The sequence below is a fragment of the Sinocyclocheilus grahami genome, unplaced genomic scaffold (assembly GCF_001515645.1).
Source record: "Sinocyclocheilus grahami isolate Dianchi unplaced genomic scaffold, SAMN03320097.WGS_v1.1 scaffold857.1, whole genome shotgun sequence".
Taxonomy (NCBI): Eukaryota; Metazoa; Chordata; class Actinopteri; order Cypriniformes; family Cyprinidae; genus Sinocyclocheilus; species Sinocyclocheilus grahami.
In genome coordinates this window covers 617,867-635,650 of record NW_015506036.1, presented here as the reverse complement: position 1 = coordinate 635,650, position 17,784 = coordinate 617,867, and the positions used below count along the sequence as shown (strand labels likewise).

Sequence of the window (17,784 nt, the reverse complement as noted above, 5' to 3'; positions counted from 1 at the left end):
GGCTGTGTGTGTGTGTGTGTGTGTGTGTGTGTGTGTGTGTGTGTGTGTGTGTGTGTGTGTGTGTGTGTATGTGGCTCAGAATGAAAGAACCACTGACACACGGGCACGAGCGCAATCAAAATCCTGAAAAACCAGATCCAGCTGTTTAGGAGCTCCATCACTTTTACCTTACTAGTGTTCCTCTGAGACACATTCTCCAACAACGTCAGTCTGATTCTCTGACGAAAAAGTGTGAATCGCAGCTCATAGAGACATGGTCCAATTCATATAAGCCTTTAAATTCTGTATAGAGTGCTGCAGGGATGAGGTATTTTTGTAGACCAAAACCTGGAAACCAGTTGCATTTTAGCACTTCCAGTTCCATCCTCCTGAAGTCAATGGGTTTTTGGTTAAATGCCCGAAAAATGGTCTGTGTTTAACACAAGCTCAAGATATTTCCATGTTTTATTCTACGGCATAAAATACATCAGTAATACCTGCTTGTGTGTGTGTTTTTTAAACGTCTAAATTACACTTCAGAGGTTATTGTCACATTAAACACCATCACGCCAAACACATTAAATCATCTACTCACTAGTCACTTTCACAGCCTTCCCTTACGAAACAAAACATATGAGTATATACTGCAAAATATGATGCAATATATTTCATAATACATTTCCATATATGGGAAACTAGTGCTTATATTTTTCAATATTCTGCAGTATATGCACTGACCATGTATGGCTATTGATACATATAAAAAATATTTAGAAATTAAGACAAAATAGCATTACATGTAATATTCATAAAGTATTATCCTTTGTTGTGCACATATATTGCACATACATGTTCCCATATAAATGTGAATGTATGCACACACACACACACACGCACCCGCACGCGCACACACACACACACGCACCCGCACGCGCACACACACACACACGCACCCGCACGCGCACACACACACACACGCACCCGCACGCGCACACACACACACACGCACCCGCACGCGCACACACACACACACGCACCCGCACGCGCACACACACACACACGCACCCGCACGCGCACACACACACACACGCACCCGCACGCGCACACACACACACACGCACCCGCACGCGCACACACACACACACGCACCCGCACGCGCACACACACACACACGCACCCGCACGCGCACACACACACACACGCACCCGCACGCGCACACACACACACACGCACCCGCACGCGCACACACACACACACGCACCCGCACGCGCACACACACACACACGCACCCGCACGCGCACACACACACACACGCACCCGCACGCGCACACACACACACACGCACCCGCACGCGCACACACACACACACGCACCCGCACGCGCACACACACACACACGCACCCGCACGCGCACACACACACACACGCACCCGCACGCGCACACACACACACACGCACCCGCACGCGCACACACACACACACCCACACACACGCACGCACGCACGCACACACACACACATGCACACACACACACACACACACACACATACACACATTGACAGAATGAGTTACAGCAGATGTCTAGTTCCCAGCATGCTTTGCTTCTGACTGTTAAAGGAGAGTAAAACTTAAAATTAAGAGATCTGTTAGTGTTTAATGTTCTGTTATTTTGTTGAATTTAAAAGGGTTTCTAGTATGTCTGAGTTTGTGGGGTAACCGTTGTGCTGAAGAGTAGAGTCTGTGGTTAGGCTGACGATTGGCTGAGCACTAATATATAAGACTATATATTACTTTATTTAAAAAGTAATGGCTGTGCACTCTTCAGCATGCTGATAGCTAAATACTTCAGTACATGCAGGTGTGCTTGTGCTGTTGTTAACTAGCTACATATGAAAATATGAAACGTAAATAATTATAAAATGTAATAAATATATTATACATGCCTATATATGTGTGTATATTCTGCATGAGTAAATATATGTGCGATACATGCAGTACCATATCTTATCACATGTACATCTTTATGTTATGAAGTGTATTACTAAATATAAAATTACATATATTATAATATATAATGAAATATATTGTCACATATTTTTCAAAATATGAAGGTGGCTATTCCTTATGTAATTTTCAATATATTGTAATATATTAGCACAATGTATTATTCTGTGTACTTTCAAAATACCATTCAATTTTGAATATTGATCATTCATATATAAGGAAATATATTTTCTTTGCATAAGGCTTTTTACTTCTGCCAATTGTATTTCAGCCTCAAAGTTTCAAAGTGAAATGTCCAGTGAGTGGCACTAAAATGCAGGTTCAATATATGACCGTGGCCCTGTTTTTATTACGTTGGTTCGGGCACGTATTGCGGCGGTTCAGAATTCACTAAAAGGTTAATGCTCTATAGTTTTTTAAAACAACATTCCCACTACAGCAAACCCAACCCTAAACTTACCCGATAATGTTAACGACATTCGTTGATGCAACCGTGCTATTTTAACTTCCTTATACGCGGGTTTGTTGAACCGTACACTGTAAAAAAAAAAAAATTTTAGGTTTTATGGTTTTAACTTAAATTTACAGTTAAATACCGTAATTTCATTAACTGATATAATGTTAATATACCAACCTATTGAAGTACTGAAATCTGTTTTGAAGCTTTGTAATACACTGATAACCACCAAATGCAGGAGGTGATGAGAAAGTCACATGATGAACCAAAGCCCATCACAAGCAGCTTTTAAATAATAACATATATAGAAGAAATAAACAGCATCACGGTAACACACATGAAATTGAAATAATGCAATAAACATTAATTTAACAACATTAGGTGTAACACACAACCCTAATATACACAACTGATAAGAAAAAACTAAGAAGAAACATAGTTATTTCAACAACAAAAAAACATCAAATTTGAAATGTAACGCAGGGAATTCTGGGAATGTCAATTTATTCACTGTAAATTATACGGTCTTTTTCACTTCCAAAAACGGTATACTACCGTAAAATTACATGTAATGTCCAATACAGTTTTCATCGTATATAGTAGGGGAACTTACCGTTAACCATTTAACATGTTTTTACTGTAGCATTTTTACAGTCTTTTACTGTTAAATTCACGGTCATTTTTTACAGTGTAGTTTCACAGGATTCGCTTCACCGCAAGTGCAACACCGTATCGGGTGAGCTACCAAGCAAACCTACTGCATTAGAAACTCATACATATGAAGCTGTACATGTGACGCTAATGTTCAAAAGTATCAGTTTTCAAATCTTGCAGCATGTTAAAATTGTTGAGGTCATAACATAATATTGTGCAAGAAATTGTGTGAAAATTAGGCTTTCTTAATCGAAAGTCTTGTCCTGTAAATCATAATTTGTGTAAAAAGGAATAAAAGTTTTACTACCTCTGGAAACTGTAGCGAGTTGTACATACAGGTACGTTTTTTGAGTTTTGAGATGTAGATAGGAGCATGTATTTCCAATGAGCCTGGGTGGCGAAGAAAACATGTAACAATCATAAACTTTTGTTGGTCACAGGGCTTATTTTCTGCAATAATCCAAAAGCCAAAGGAAAAATCCTACTGTTTTTTTGACAAGGGAACCAGAGTAATGCAAACTTATGGGTTTGCTTACAAAAATGCGTCACCACTGGAGCACTCTATTGCTTTTCAATATTCTCCAAAGATTGCACTGTTATTCTGCCATGTGTTTTTGTTTAATTTTCATTGGAATATTGGCATTTATCTCTGTGTTTTTGATGACAAAGTCATCCGTTACTGAATCATTCAAAAGAACTGGTTCAAAAGAGTGATTCATTGTCAATCAGACATCGCTACCTTATAGCTGTCCCAGTTCCTGAAGAAGTTGACGGATCCATCTTTCCTCCTCTGGATAAGCGTCCAGCCGCCTCTGTCCACATCGTGCTCACACCAGGCCTGTACAGGCGTCTCCGTCCCGTCCGGCTTCAGAAGATATGCCCCTCTGGTGGAGTGTCCAGCCTGCATCGCCTGAAGACAGTCCCGAAAGGGACCTCGAGACACCAGCACACACAAGTGAGTGAACGCACACCGCTGATGAGCAGTGAGCATCAGTAAAGCTCTTCAGTACTGACATATGTCTTCAGTTATGCTCTTCTGCCTTTCAGATTTCCTTTTGTTCTCTGTAGATTACCAGATACTTGTGTCTATAAAATTAGTAGCTAACAAGTGAGAGAACTAATAGTAACAGGCCTATTGTTTACATTTTTTTTAATATTTTGTATTGGGTCTGATTAGGCTTTTGTACATTATATATCACACATTTCTGCTCTTGATTTACATTCATGCATTTGGCAGATGTTTTTATCCAATGTGACTTGCATTGCATTCAAAGTATACATTTTATTAGTTCTTGCTTTGCCTGGGAATTGAACTGATGAACTTGGCATTGCAAGCGCAGCGCTCAACTGTTTGAGGTACATAACTCCGCAATTACTTTTTAATGACTGATTATTGTGCAAGCCTTAGAAAACTAAACTTGTGAAAAGTTTCTAACATCAAGCAATATTATGCATGTTTTTCCACATTTCACAAATTTGAATTTTATAGCTCTTACCATTCAATTCTGTATTTGTATTATTCATTTCCATGGCATGATTGAATGTTTTCAATATTTACATTAAAATGTATGCTATATTCTTCTAACCAACTTCTAATCCTAAACATAACTGTTGGAAACCTTCTCGAAACAATATAAACGGTTTGCACAACTGACCAATGTATTTATGATTACAACAATAAATAATTTATATATTATACAGTTTGCATAAATATGTTAATCTAAATATGTTAATAAAATCTGTACAGCTAAAATAACTGGAAGTGACGAACACCAAAAGCCTTGCACATTCAAGTTACAAATGGCCGTGCCTCTCATGCATAATAAAAAAAAAGATGAAAAGACTATTTAAATTAATAATAATAATAATAATAATGGGTCTAGTCTTTACACCTGTTTGTTTCAGGTTAGAATCAGGTCTGATGGATTAGAATTGACTAGGTGGCGCTCTCACAAAAAACTAGGGTCCTAGAAATGCAGTCTTCAAACTGCAGTCTCTGGTATTTCAGGATGATTCTATTGCATAAATGTGTCTTATTCTTTAAATATGATGTATTTGGTGTGCAAATGAGTGTTCATTTTCAATGCAGTTTAGTGACACAAATGGAAATGACAAGAGAGTCTGTTGGCAAACAATGTGTAATGGGTTCATTACCCTCCAGACTGACATTCCCCTGAGGAGGATGCTGCAGGTCCAGCAAGCCTCCTGTGGGTGCCGGAGCCGTCCTGGGACTCCTGTCCTCTGGAACGGGCCAGCCTTGACTCCTCTGGATCTCATTAGAGAAGCGAGGCACGTACACGGGGATGTTCTCAGGCACGACCTGCACGAGAGGCAGAGGCAGCGACTCTAGTCTGTGATTCCCGTACACCTGCAGGCATCGCTCCTCCAAAGCTGCGATCAGCAGTGACTGGTTATTGACCAGCGCAGCCAGCGAGGAGAAGCGCACCTCCAGCTCCCTGTAGAGGGTGGACAGCCGCAGCACCTCTGCCGTGCTGTTGAGGATCCGTCCCTCCAGCTGCGCCAGCTCCAGTGAATTATCACGCTTGCGAATGATTTCGTGCAGCAGCTGCATGTAAAGCTGTGTGATGCGGGAGTTCATGTTGCGCGACTCTTTGCTTAAAAGTTTCATTTCATTGACCATGTTTCCATCCACGTCCACGAGAGACGTGTGTCCATTTCACGTCTCTGCTTGGTCAAGAGCTCCCGGACATCAGCTATGTCCGACTGCGTCACACGCTCTTTATCTGGGAGAGAAGGGCCCTGGCTAGCACAGATCGGCCCTGTGATCTTCTGCTCTGGGACTAAGAATGTATAAGAGCACTTTCTCGGGGCCCCATTGGTTGCATCCTCTACAAGCCTCTGCTTTCGGCTCAGGACGGGCCCTTTGTATGCACTCTTGCTCCGTGCACAAGTGAGGACGCAGAGAAGGACGCAAAAGATCCAGGCATGAGGACTCATAGCAGCAGAGAGGTGATCTAGCCCATGAACTCTGAGACAAAACGACAACATATAGTCTGTAGTTATGGTGCTGTACAACTGTGGCTCAGATTTGATAGGGTTGGACGGTAACACAATAATTACTACTGATTCATCATTACACATTTCACTCAAAAGAATTAGCTGTTTTGAACAATGTTCATGCTATGTTTTCCATGCAATGACAACACATTTGTCAAGCTCCAAAAATGGTGACTCATGCCTACAGCCTTTTGATTCTTGTGGATTTTAACACCAGTCCAACTGTGGTCTAACTGATCATTTGGGTCATACACTAGATCTTGTGGTTTTCAATTTCAGTTTTGGAGGTTATTGAGGCATGTATGTTTGACCACTATACAGTTCTGTTTTAATCGAATTGCTCTCATCCTTTCTCTCAATTAATCCACCAGTTCCTAGCCTCTACGTTTGTCTTGTCTCTTGTACTTTAACAACTATCTCCTCCTATTAGTTGTCTGTCTCATTTCCAACCTGTATCTTAAACCCAGTTTGCTGATGCAATCTAAATGTTCTGGCTCCAAGTTGAATATTGTTATTGTTTGATATTTATAAAGTCTTTTTAAAGATGTTTATTCTACTACTAGTCTTAAGGTGACAGCTGTAGTAAACAGCTCTCTAGCCAAAGGTTTTGTTCGAGCTAGTTTTAAACATACAATTGTGCAACCTCTGCTGAAAAAAACTCAACTTGATCCTGCAGCGCAAAGTAAACTGCCCTTTATTTCAAAGCTTCTGGAAACAGTATTTTTGTCTTTTTTGAATTCTTTTAACATATTGGTAATTTCAGTCTGGTTTTAGATCCCTACATAGCCCTGAGTCAGCTCTGTTAAAGGTCACAATTAATATTTTGCTTGCTCTGGTTATTCTTCACTAATGTCATATAGTAGGTATCTAGGGCACTGCACAGGATTTGCTTCTTACCTTGAGAACAGCACCTTTTCTGTAAATTTGTTTAATTTTGTATTCATCATCTGCTCTGTTATTGTGTGGCGTGCCCCGGGGATCCGTTTTGGGACCTTTTTTATTCCCCTTTATAAGCTTCCTTTTTGACTACATTCTTCAGGAATATAATTGTAACGGGCTGACGAGACGTGAGACGTGCGGATCCATATGCAAAGCTTTATTTGGAGAAGACAGAGACATGGTCATCAGACAGGCAGGGTAATCAGTGGCAACCAGGAATATGGCGGGCAAGACACAAGAATAGTCACAGGCTAGCGTTGGTCGACGATAGGCAGACAGAGTCACAGGGGCAAGGCTAAAGGGAGCAGTCCAGGAAAACAGGCGAAGATCAAAACCGAAGGAGACAGACAAGGCTAGGCAAAACTAGGCTAAGGCTAAGGCTAAGGCTAAGGCACGGCTGAGGGCTCTGTAGTGCAGCGATCGCTAGGGGAGCGATAAACGCTAAACAATACTCGAGATCAACACCGAAGGAGACAGACAGACAAGGCTAGGCTAGGGCTAGGGCTAGGGCTAGGGCTAGGGCTAGGGCTAGGGCTAGGGCTAGGGCTAGGGCTAGGGCTAGGGCTAGGGAACGACCTAGGGCTCTGTAGAGTAGCTATCGCTAGGAGAGTGATAATCGCTAGACAATACTCGGCAGAGGGAAGGGATCAGAGTGAGTGTTAAATAGTGAGGGAGTGATATGAACCAGCTGGGTGCAATCAGTGTGAACAGCTGTGTGCAATCCGTGCTGAGTGCAATCAGTGCAATGCATGATGGGAAATGTAGTCCGGGGTGATGTGCAACAGTGTGTAGTGCGAGAGTCAATGAAATTGGAAGTTCATGGACCGGATTCTTGACAATAATATTGTTTATCACTGTTGTGCAAACGATTCCCACATTTACCTTCCAGTAAGGCCTGACACTACATTTTCATTTAATGTCTTGTTCAAGTACATTAAAGATGTTTAGAGTTGGATGGTGAATCATTTTTGGCAGCTAAATGAAGATAAAACAAATGTTTGATCTTATGTTGTCCCATGTCTTCTTTCCCTGTCCTAAAAGCCCAGTTAGGTCCACTCTAAACCAATTTACAAAAACCTTAGCAGCTGTGGTGGAAGGCGGGATTTTTAGTTCTACACACAGAGACTTCTTCACACAACATCTCATTTTGTGTTTCACAGAAGAACAAAGCTCATATGGGTGACATACAAAGCTCAAATCACGACAGGATGTTTATTTTGACTATCTGTGTTTGAGGGTGGATTTTAGTGCCCAAACAGTTTTGCAGACTACATTCTGTCATGCTACACTCCACCTCACAGCTCAGGGTCAAGGTGAGTTTGCTTTCTATTTCATTGGTGGCCCAGTTTTTTTCCCCCTTCTCTGCTCCTCAACCCTGAAAGGTTGGGTTTCTCCATAAGAAACTCAGTGACTCCTTCCACGTACGTATGGATTGGAGTCATTTAAAAGTGGAAACTTGTCTTCAAAAGGATTCATAGTTCATATATGTAATATGCAATGTTTCAGTGCTGAATGCTGCTTCATTTACAAGAATTAGTTTTAAATGTCAGTAATGATTTAGCATCTTTAATGCAGCTTTGCTTTGAAATGAATTTAAAAAGCACACTAAAATTGTTTTTTACTCTGATGGTATACGCTGACTGAAGCCTTTGCCAAATAAAATGTAAAGGATTTTCTGTGCAGGAAATGAGAGAAGCGATATAGTTGCATGTATTTGACACGAGCAGAACTGCAGACTGAAATAGAGCAGGACTGGCATGACTGATGACAAACACTGAGCAGCATTATTCCTGTGGTTTGGTGAAAATGTTCAGGACTAAAGGCTGCTTGAGTTTTTTCCATTATGTAAAATGCTTTGGCAGCAGTCTGTGCTCTTTCACAATGTCAAGAAAACAGAAGGAGTGAAGTGTTCTGTTACCATCTTGGGTCAAAGAAAATAAGTTACATAGGTCAAATTTTCTGTAATGCATTTCTCTGTCCTGGGGCAGTAAATCAAAAGCTTCTTAGCTCATATGAATACATAAACTACTCAAATGCTCAGGCATCAAAAGGTTGAGTATCAAAAGCTTTAGTAACACAATCATTAAGGATGTTTTGAAACCTAATTGCTGCTGAATTGGGAGAATCAGTTTTGGGCTTGTGTGGATGTCAGCTGCACAGCACATATGGGGTGGATATTATAAGACATCTATAAGAATATATACCCAATTATTTACTAAATTCACCAAATCCACAACACTGACACATTCAGACTTTAACATTGTTTACATTAGTTAAATTTGACAGAACACTGTTGGAAAATAAACTATGATTCCACCAAACAACACAAGAAACAACACAAGACTTTCAGAGGTTTTGCACATGCCACTTTTTGCTCAATTTAACAATACTAGAATGCAAACAGACTCCCAAACCAAGACAAAGCTAGAGTTGAGAGCTAGATGAAGAATCTGCGAGATCTGAGTGGAAATACAAGATCGGATAGTGTTACATCCGCCTGAAGCCTGTTCAAGACTCCCACAAAAACTAACAGCCACTTTTCTTCTGATTTCTGAGGATCATGTGATGTGACAGTTTGTCAAGTAACACTTCAGCATAGAGTGAGACTTATAAATAATACGTCTGCAGCTAATTTAGATGTAGTGCAAACAATATATTTGCATGCATTTTTGACTGCACATTTAATTTCATTTTAATCCAGCTTAATACATGTTACCAACTCTGTTCATTAATGTTAGTTTATGTACTTCATTATTCTCAGTATTTGAGGCGTAAGATGAAAGCAGACACTGACGCTGTTCTCCAAACCTCCATAACACACAAAGGTAAAGACTTGTGAAGATTTCTTTAAGTAAAGACAAATTTGGACTTGACTTAATGCATTGTTATGCAGATATATTTTATATCATTCTCCCCCCCCCCCCCCCCCCCTATTTATTACAGTTATGAAGCATGAACTGAATAACAACTTACTCCAAAATAAATAGAATTAAGCTTGTAAATGAGAAAAAGTTTTAGCTGTTACTTTATAATAAGGCATTTTAGATATGTAATATTTTAATTATCTGCCTATTACAAAAGCAGCATAAGTATCAACATATCTGTTTTGTAAAAACAGCAGAAATAAAGCTCCAGTCACTGACCTCTGCGTTCTGTCTGTCAGACTGACACTCCTCGTCTGTTGGAGTCTCTCCTTCTGCAGATGAGCAGCAGACGCTTGCCTCTTATACTGCTCTGTGTGTGTGTGTGTGTGTGTGTGTGTGTGAGAGAGAGAGCGAGAGAGACAGAGAGAGAGAGAGAGACAGAGAGAGAGTGTGTGTTTGTGTGTGTGAGAGAGAGCGAGAGAGAGCGAGAGAGACAGAGAGAGACAGAGAGAGAGAGAGAGACAGAGAGAGCGAGAGAGAGAGAGAAAGAGAGAGAGAGATAGAGAGAGAGAGAGAGAGAGAGAGAGATAGAGAGAGAGAGAGAGTGTGTGTGTGTGTGTGAGAGAGAGTGAGAGAGAGAGAGAGAAAGAGCGATTGTGTGTGTGTGTGTGTGTGTGTGTTTGATCAAAAGAGGCTGAGCAAAGATCTGCTCTTATTGCTGTTCATTTCTCAACAAAAATAATGAGAAAGAAACTGACCTATTATGCCTCTTCATCTTCAATTCAATTCAATTCAAGTTGATTTGTATAGCGCTTTTTACCATACAAATCGTTGCAAAGTTAGTAATTAAGTTTCTACAATATTTAGTGGTAGTTTATCAGTGGTGACTGTCAGTTAATGTACATATGGCAGAAATGTACGGAAAAATCAATTAAAGACGTAATCAAACAGACGATGAACACTATTAACAGCAATTATTATATGATGCAATCAAACTTATAGCAAAATGTGGTAGTTGTGTAAGTTGTTTCAGGGTTGGCATCATCTGAGGTCCTCTGAGGGGTTGCATCATCTCTTCTCAGGTGTTCTGGATCCAGACTGAAGCTTGTGTAAATCCTAGTTACCACGGGATGCCAATCCCAGCAGAAACAGAGAAACACATAGAGACATAATTAGTGTAGCTGCTGTTCCAACCAAGCAAAATTGATTTGTTTAACCCAAACTAAAAATAATAATGTGCATTTGATCAGATATAACTGCAGTAAAAGATTATGAGATGCATTATTTGAATGCTTGGCCAAAGAGATGTGTCTTTAATCTAGATTTAAACAGAGAGAGTGTGTCTGAACGCTCAAGACTACGATTTTTTTTCTTGAGAGAATGGGTATTACTGTTGTACCATGGCGCAGTACGTTTTTCTCTAACCTTTTTCAATTTGATGGGGGCAACAGCTTCTAATGTATTAGAGAAGATAGTGCCCATGTTGCTAGTTATTTCGTCTAGTTCATGTGTACTTATTGGTACACAGAGCAGTTGAGATAAATCAGGCTGGTTATTTGTGAATCTGTCTTTGGTGGCTGGAACAATAGTGCTGCCCCGATGATAACGCGGAGCCATATAGTTAATATCAGTAATACGCAGCATGCATGATACAAGGAAATGGTCAGTAACATCATCGGTTTGAGGTACGATATCTATATCAGTAAGATCAATTCCATGCGATATAATTAAATCTAGCGTATGATTAAAACGATGAGTGGGCCCGGTGACGTTTTGCTTGACTCCAAAAGAGTTTATTAGGTCAGTAAACGCAAGTCCTAATGCATCATTTGTATTATCAACGTGAATATTAAAATCTCCGACAATTAGCGCTTTATCAACAGTAATCAATAGGTCTGAGAGGAAATCTGCAAATTCTTTTAGGAAATCTGTATACGGCCCTGGTGGTCTATACACAGTAGCCAGAGCAAGAGATACGATAGATTTCTTTTGCATATCTGACAGTGTAACATTAAGCATTAGTATTTCAAATGAGTTAAACCTGTATCCTGTCTTCTGAGTAACTTTGAGAATATCACTATATATTGTTGCAACACCACCGCCATCTTCTTCTTCTTCTTTCAGAATGTAATAATAATGATAACGAGTGACTATCGGGAACAGAGTGGAGAGACAGTGAGGGTTAGCAGACCAACCTGCATCTTCTGATCAACCTACAGAGAAACAGGACAGCGTTGGGTTAGAACATTAGCAAGCATCCTGAGCCTGACCAAACCCAGCTCAGAGGACCAGTCTAATGAAGACAGCTGTGTTTTTCATCTTTAATGACAGCAGCGGGCTGCTTACAGACACTCGTCCCATCACACGCCTCCCTCTGCAGTATTCAGATCTTTTCTCTGCACACACCCCTCATCTTCAGAAATCTTCACGCCTCAGCACATTAACTTCAGGATTAGCTCACTGAAGCTCTGGTAATACAGACTTAAGCAGATCAAAACATCCAAAGAGTTGGGGTCTCGTTGAGCAGCTTTTACAGCCCAAGAGCTTTTCCAGCTGATGCAGTTACACTATGAAGACGTAACCGGACCAGAACATATACATCATAACAACATGACTAATGTGAGTTCATCACAACGACCAAAATTTCACCGTCACCTTTATCTTTATTAACTCGCTGCATGCACATGACTACATTTAGCTGGAAATGTTATAAATAGCGTGCAGCTACTCTAATTATTCTCTCAAGCTGTTTACCTTGAAATCCTTACAGAACTGATAAAACTCAAACATTTCATTATCTGTAAAAAATAATGAAATTATAGTTATAACAGAAATTATAATGGTTTTAACAGTTATAGGGAATTAATTGTTTTTAGTTTAGGAACAATTACATATCTGTAATGAAAGTCATTATAAAAGTTCTTATAGAAATTGGCCAAAAATGCACTGCATTAATTTATTAATCAACGTTTATTTAACATTGATAAAGAGCAAAGATACGTAAACAAAACGATACAGAGATTTCTAGCACTTCTAATAATAGTTCTTGTTCAAGAAGATGAGCATGTGAAACATGAAAAGAAAACAAAATTTTATTTTGGTAAATTTATCTGATGGTATTGATAAGTTGATTAAAAGTGTATACTTTTAAATGGATCTTTATTCTGTGTGTCACAGTAGTACAACTTTTTAAGATTAGATATGTAGATACATATAGTGTGATATAATACATATGTTTCTGCTTTCCATCAGTTTAAGACGTATGTCTGCTTGTATACTGTAAGCAGTGATAATGTGATGCGGTACTTTTGATGATAATTGCAATGGTACAGTAGGCTATATTTGTGTTTAGATCATGTAATATAAATCTTAGAGTAAACACTGATCAACAGAAGATTCCTGTGCAATCCGTACAGTCTCTAACGCTTTATTGAAGCAAACTCTTGAGATTATATACATTACATTAACAATCAATAAAATAATAATTTCAGAATAAATACAGCAGCACTCTTAAATATGTTAAATGCATTCAGGGAGTCCATAAAGACATCATGTCTAATGTGAGGTAGACATTTGGTTTAAATACATAGTCAAATATCATAAAGCAATCAACATTGAGCTCACAAACAAATGGAACTGTTTACAGACTAATATCAGTTACTAACAGATACAGACTAATAACTTATGCTGTGCAAAAACAGTTATACTGAATTAAAGTGGTCAGGAAAAGCCACAGCGAACACAGACGGAGGCAGAATCATAATATCATATGCTGTAGAACGAACGTAGTTTACGTGGAGCGTCAAGATTTCATCTCTGAGCTTCTGAAGACCCAGATCGGGATCTTGCTGAGGTGGAGTTCTAGTGATTGTTTCTAGTTCATATTCATTCTGGTAGGATTCTGTCAAAAACTAGGTCATAAATATTAGTCACATACATAAGAATAAATACGGTACAGAAGGAAACATAAGTGAAGTGAGCTGCAGCATCAGTTCAGTGCGTGAGCTCCTGAGGACACTGGGAATCAGACGCCAGATCCTCACGGATTCTCTTCCCGTTCCAGGACGACACACACCAGCAGCGGGGAGGCTGGGCCTCCAGAGACGTCTCACACTAACAGACAGAGAAGAGTTAGTGTGACAGACAGAGTTAGTGTGCTGTCTCAGAGTCAGGACAGACATGCACCTGCTGGGCCTTGTAGAATCCGTGCTTGTCACAGTTGGGCAGGTAAAAGCTGGTGAACTTCTCTCCTAACGTCTGCTGGGATTCAGCGATGAGGTCCAGAGCCGCGTGCAGCTCAGTGTGACACGGACCCTAGACAGCGAAGTCACAGAAACACGTCATGGCTCAACCAGAAGTACAAACCCCGGAACCACAGCAGTGGAACACAGATGGCGAGTACACCTTAAAAATATTAGGCCAACACTTAAGACTTGCGTATTTGAATTACATACCCACCCATTTGTGATTGATTGATTGATTGATCAGATTTCTGTAATAGTCCTAATAAACTAAATGTGTCTTAAATATACAATAACCAGGTTTATGTATTTATCATCAATAAATCTAATTTGTCTCATACATTTAAGTTAATTATTGATTTTACAATGAACATATTTATGCTGATTCTAAGCAATTTGAATAAATGGATTTTGAAAATCAAATAGATAAAAATAATAAACTCATGAGTTTTTAATTAATTAATAAAAAAAATGTTTTGAGTGCAGAAATATGATTAATGTATGACCGACAAAACAGTAAAACATCATGTTAGTATAGAGGTGTTTTTTAAATATTTTGAATTAGATTTTTTTTTTTATAAAACCATTTTTAAACAAAATAATGTTAATTGTAACTAAAATTGTAGTAATTTTGTTGTGTTTTTGCCATTTTTATTTATTTATAAAAAAATTTAAATGTGTATATATATTTCTATAAATTTTTATTTCCGTTTCAGTTTGTTATTTAACTACATCGTTACACTACTGAGAAAAAATGTTAACTGAAATCAAATGAAATGCCTAAACTTATTTTATTTCAGTTAACATTTTTTTTATATATAGTTGTAGTTTAACTTTAATAACCCTGTGACAAATATGTAACATTTTAGTTTATTAGTTTATGTTAAAACTGTGAAATCCAAAAGGATGGACATTTTATATGCAATTCAAATACATAAATCTTAAATTTAGGCCTAATTTTTGTTGAGTGTAGATACATTTTGGGTGAACTATTCCTTTCACAAATACAAAGCAAACAGCTTTAAAAGTGTAGAAATTCAACAGCTTCAGCCAGTAAATGTGAAGCTCTTTCCTGAACCATTACTGGATCTGCTGGTTTCAGTACCTGTTGGATCAGTTTCTTGCGGATGGCGTTGACTTTGGCCTTGATGCTCTCCTGTGCCTCCGCTGCGTCCCGCGGGTCCAGCGGCCGGTTGAGGCCCAGCAGGTAATGCAGGGAGCCCTGGTCAGACGTGACGTCCGGCTCATCTAGAAACACAATCAGAGACAAACATGAGTCCTGTGACCAATGACCTGTTGAGCACACACTCACTAATCAGAAAGGCACCTTCTGTGCGGTCGTCCTCAGTGCAGACGGCGTGTCCGCGGGTCAGAGCGTGCAGCGGCCGCGGGTCGCCGGGTCTCGGGACGCAGCGCAGGCCGGTGCCGCAGTGAGCCGTATAAACACCGCAGGACTCTCCTTTCTTCAGCGCGCAGGACGAGCAGCATCCGCAGCCCGGCTCTCGCAGCACCTCCGGACAGTCCGAGGACACGGCGGGGCAGGAGTCCAGCTGCTCCTGAGAGCATGGAGCGCAGCGGATGGGTTCAGGCCCAATCACCGGAGAAAGATCCGCCGGACAGACGAGGACGCTCACCAACAACACCAACACACACGGCCTTCTCATTGCAGAACCAGAGATGTGCTGAAGCCAATATCTGCTGCTGTATGTCAGATCTGCTCTCTGTGCGTGTGTGCCGTGTTTTATACCATGACATGATGACCTCAGAGGAGTTAATCATTGACACAGTGCTCGCCTGTATTAATTATGCTGTTTTCAGTGCACAGGTTTGCTCTGGTTGCGCAGATGTCAATATTTACTCTAGGACGAAGTGTGCGATACGGAACGACGCAACATCTGTGACCCGTTTCACCAATAACAGGTTCATGATGCTGCGGTTTATCATCTGCACTCTCAGAAAGTTAATTCTGGGGCGACACCTTTTCAAAAGTTACTATTATGCATCATTTAGGTACTGATATGTTCACTTCAGGTGCTAAAATGCACCTTTAAGATACTAATACGGTAATAAGGTACAAAGGTGTTCCTTTTGAAAAGGTACCGTCCCAGTGACAGCTTTCGTATCTTGATTTCTGAGAGTGTGTGTAATAATGTAGCATGTAATTAGAGATTAAAACACATATTTGCCTGTCACACAACAGGAGTTATGAGAACATGTCTCAGATGTGTTTTTGACCACACTTTGAGCTGGGTTACAAAAGCAAGGTCATGTGGTCATTGCATAACAGGACGGGTTAATCTGAGGTCTTCAGCCATCATAACATGCTTTTCATGAGGTGCCTGTGCAGTAATTAATGGTTCCTGGTGTAGTATTAGTCTAAATTTGGACACTAAGATCACAAGATGCTTTAGGCTCAACCAATAGCTCAAGTCAGTTTGAAGACATCAGACTCATTATTGATTGAATCCAGCTTTAATGGTGAGCACATCTTATGAGTTCAAGCTTTGCTTGTCATCTCAAACAAACACGGCTGATGTTCTTCAGGATTGCTGTAGGTCCATCAGTGCCTATACGCACACACTCCATGAGCACGTCATTTACATCACACCCACACAAGTCCAGCCATAGATTGTGCAAGAAGAACGAAAACAGGCCACTGGAGTTGGAGAATTAAACTTCTGACTTAAAAAACTGACTGAAAAAAATATGGAAAAATTACGAATACAAATGACGACCTCAGATGTCAAGAGAGACAAAATTCTCAGCAAAAGATGTGTCTGCTGTGTCCACTTCCCTCCGGGTACCCTAGCAACCGCATAGCAACACCCTAGCAACCGCCCTGGGTACCCTGGACTCTGTCTCAGGGATCTTCATTCAACAGTCAGCTATAAAATAAACCAGTTGTTTTATTTTTGCATTGAGAACAATTTAAGCAAACAACATAAAATGTGTTAAAAGCAATAACCTTTAAATAGTGTTTTAATCAAAGCAAGAAATCTGGGCATTTCAATGTTTTAGAAACATTTCAAAACAAAACCAAACAATGTTCCCAAAATTAATTAACGCTCTTTTGTTAAACCTGGGGCACCTAGATATTTCTCTGTACAGACTACACGTTAACTTAGCAGTTTAACCCAGAGACGTGAGCGCTGCTGACCCGTTGGCTTCAGTGTGTTTCTATCTGAACGTGTTTCTATCTTACACACCCTGAGAGACGACTGCAGGACTGAATGATCTGCTGAGCTAGACGAGGATTTTCTGGTATCTAGTATGCGTCCTAAACTCTCCGAGGGTTAAACTGCAGTGTTTGCTGGTCTGATGGTTGCTATGAGCTCCACGTGCTCGGAGTGACACAGTGAGTCTGCTCTTCAACGAGAACGTCTTTCAGCTGCTTAAATAATAAAAAAACAATTGTTTAAAATCTAAAATGTCAGGGTGATACAAATGTCCTGAAATCATAATGAGAAAAGAACGAAAATTAAAAATGAAATTCCTGAAAAGTAAGTAGTTTGGCATTTGCATTTATTTTTAATTCTTGGAAAAAATATTTTATCAAAACCGCTTCACTGCTCATTAATATTTTAAAAAGTTGTGTGCTGCGACTACTAAAAGATGCATAAGATAAAGAA

General features: G+C 39.9%; 2 protein-coding genes across 2 annotated transcripts in view; both read right to left on the bottom strand.

The window, feature by feature from the left end:
• The window catches only part of angptl1b (angiopoietin-like 1b), a 15,607-nt gene extending 3,456 nt beyond the window's left edge, over positions 1-12,151 (bottom strand). The window contains 5 exon segments of the mRNA XM_071582328.1: positions 3,833-4,026; positions 5,248-5,763; positions 5,766-6,082; positions 10,194-10,246; positions 12,110-12,151. Coding sequence (XP_071438429.1) covers positions 3,833-4,026; positions 5,248-5,763; positions 5,766-6,082; positions 10,194-10,246; positions 12,110-12,115 — 1,086 coding nt within the window. The 5' untranslated portion in view covers positions 12,116-12,151.
• Positions 12,152-13,603: 1,452 nt separating this feature from the next.
• On the bottom strand, positions 13,604-15,896 carry igfbp1b (insulin-like growth factor binding protein 1b). Its single transcript, XM_016247897.1, has 4 exons — positions 15,483-15,896; positions 15,261-15,403; positions 14,100-14,228; positions 13,604-14,027 (listed from the first exon to the last, which is right to left on the bottom strand). Exons 1-4 carry the CDS (start codon positions 15,817-15,819, stop codon positions 13,908-13,910), a joined length of 729 nt encoding a protein of 242 aa, XP_016103383.1. The 5' UTR covers positions 15,820-15,896; the 3' UTR covers positions 13,604-13,907.
• Positions 15,897-17,784: the final 1,888 nt, after the last annotated feature.

Excerpts from the sequence above, each read along its gene's own strand:
- igfbp1b (XM_016247897.1), bottom strand. The coding sequence starts at position 15,819 with ATGAGAAGGCCGTGTGTGTTGGTGTTGTTGGTGAGCGTCCTCGTCTGT. Across the intron at positions 15,404-15,482 it reads TGAGGACGACCGCACAGAAG|ATGAGCCGGACGTCACGTCT; the intron begins GTGCCTTTCTGA and ends TTGTGTTTCTAG. Across the intron at positions 14,028-14,099 it reads GATTCTACAAGGCCCAGCAG|TGTGAGACGTCTCTGGAGGC; the intron begins GTGCATGTCTGT and ends TCTGTCTGTTAG.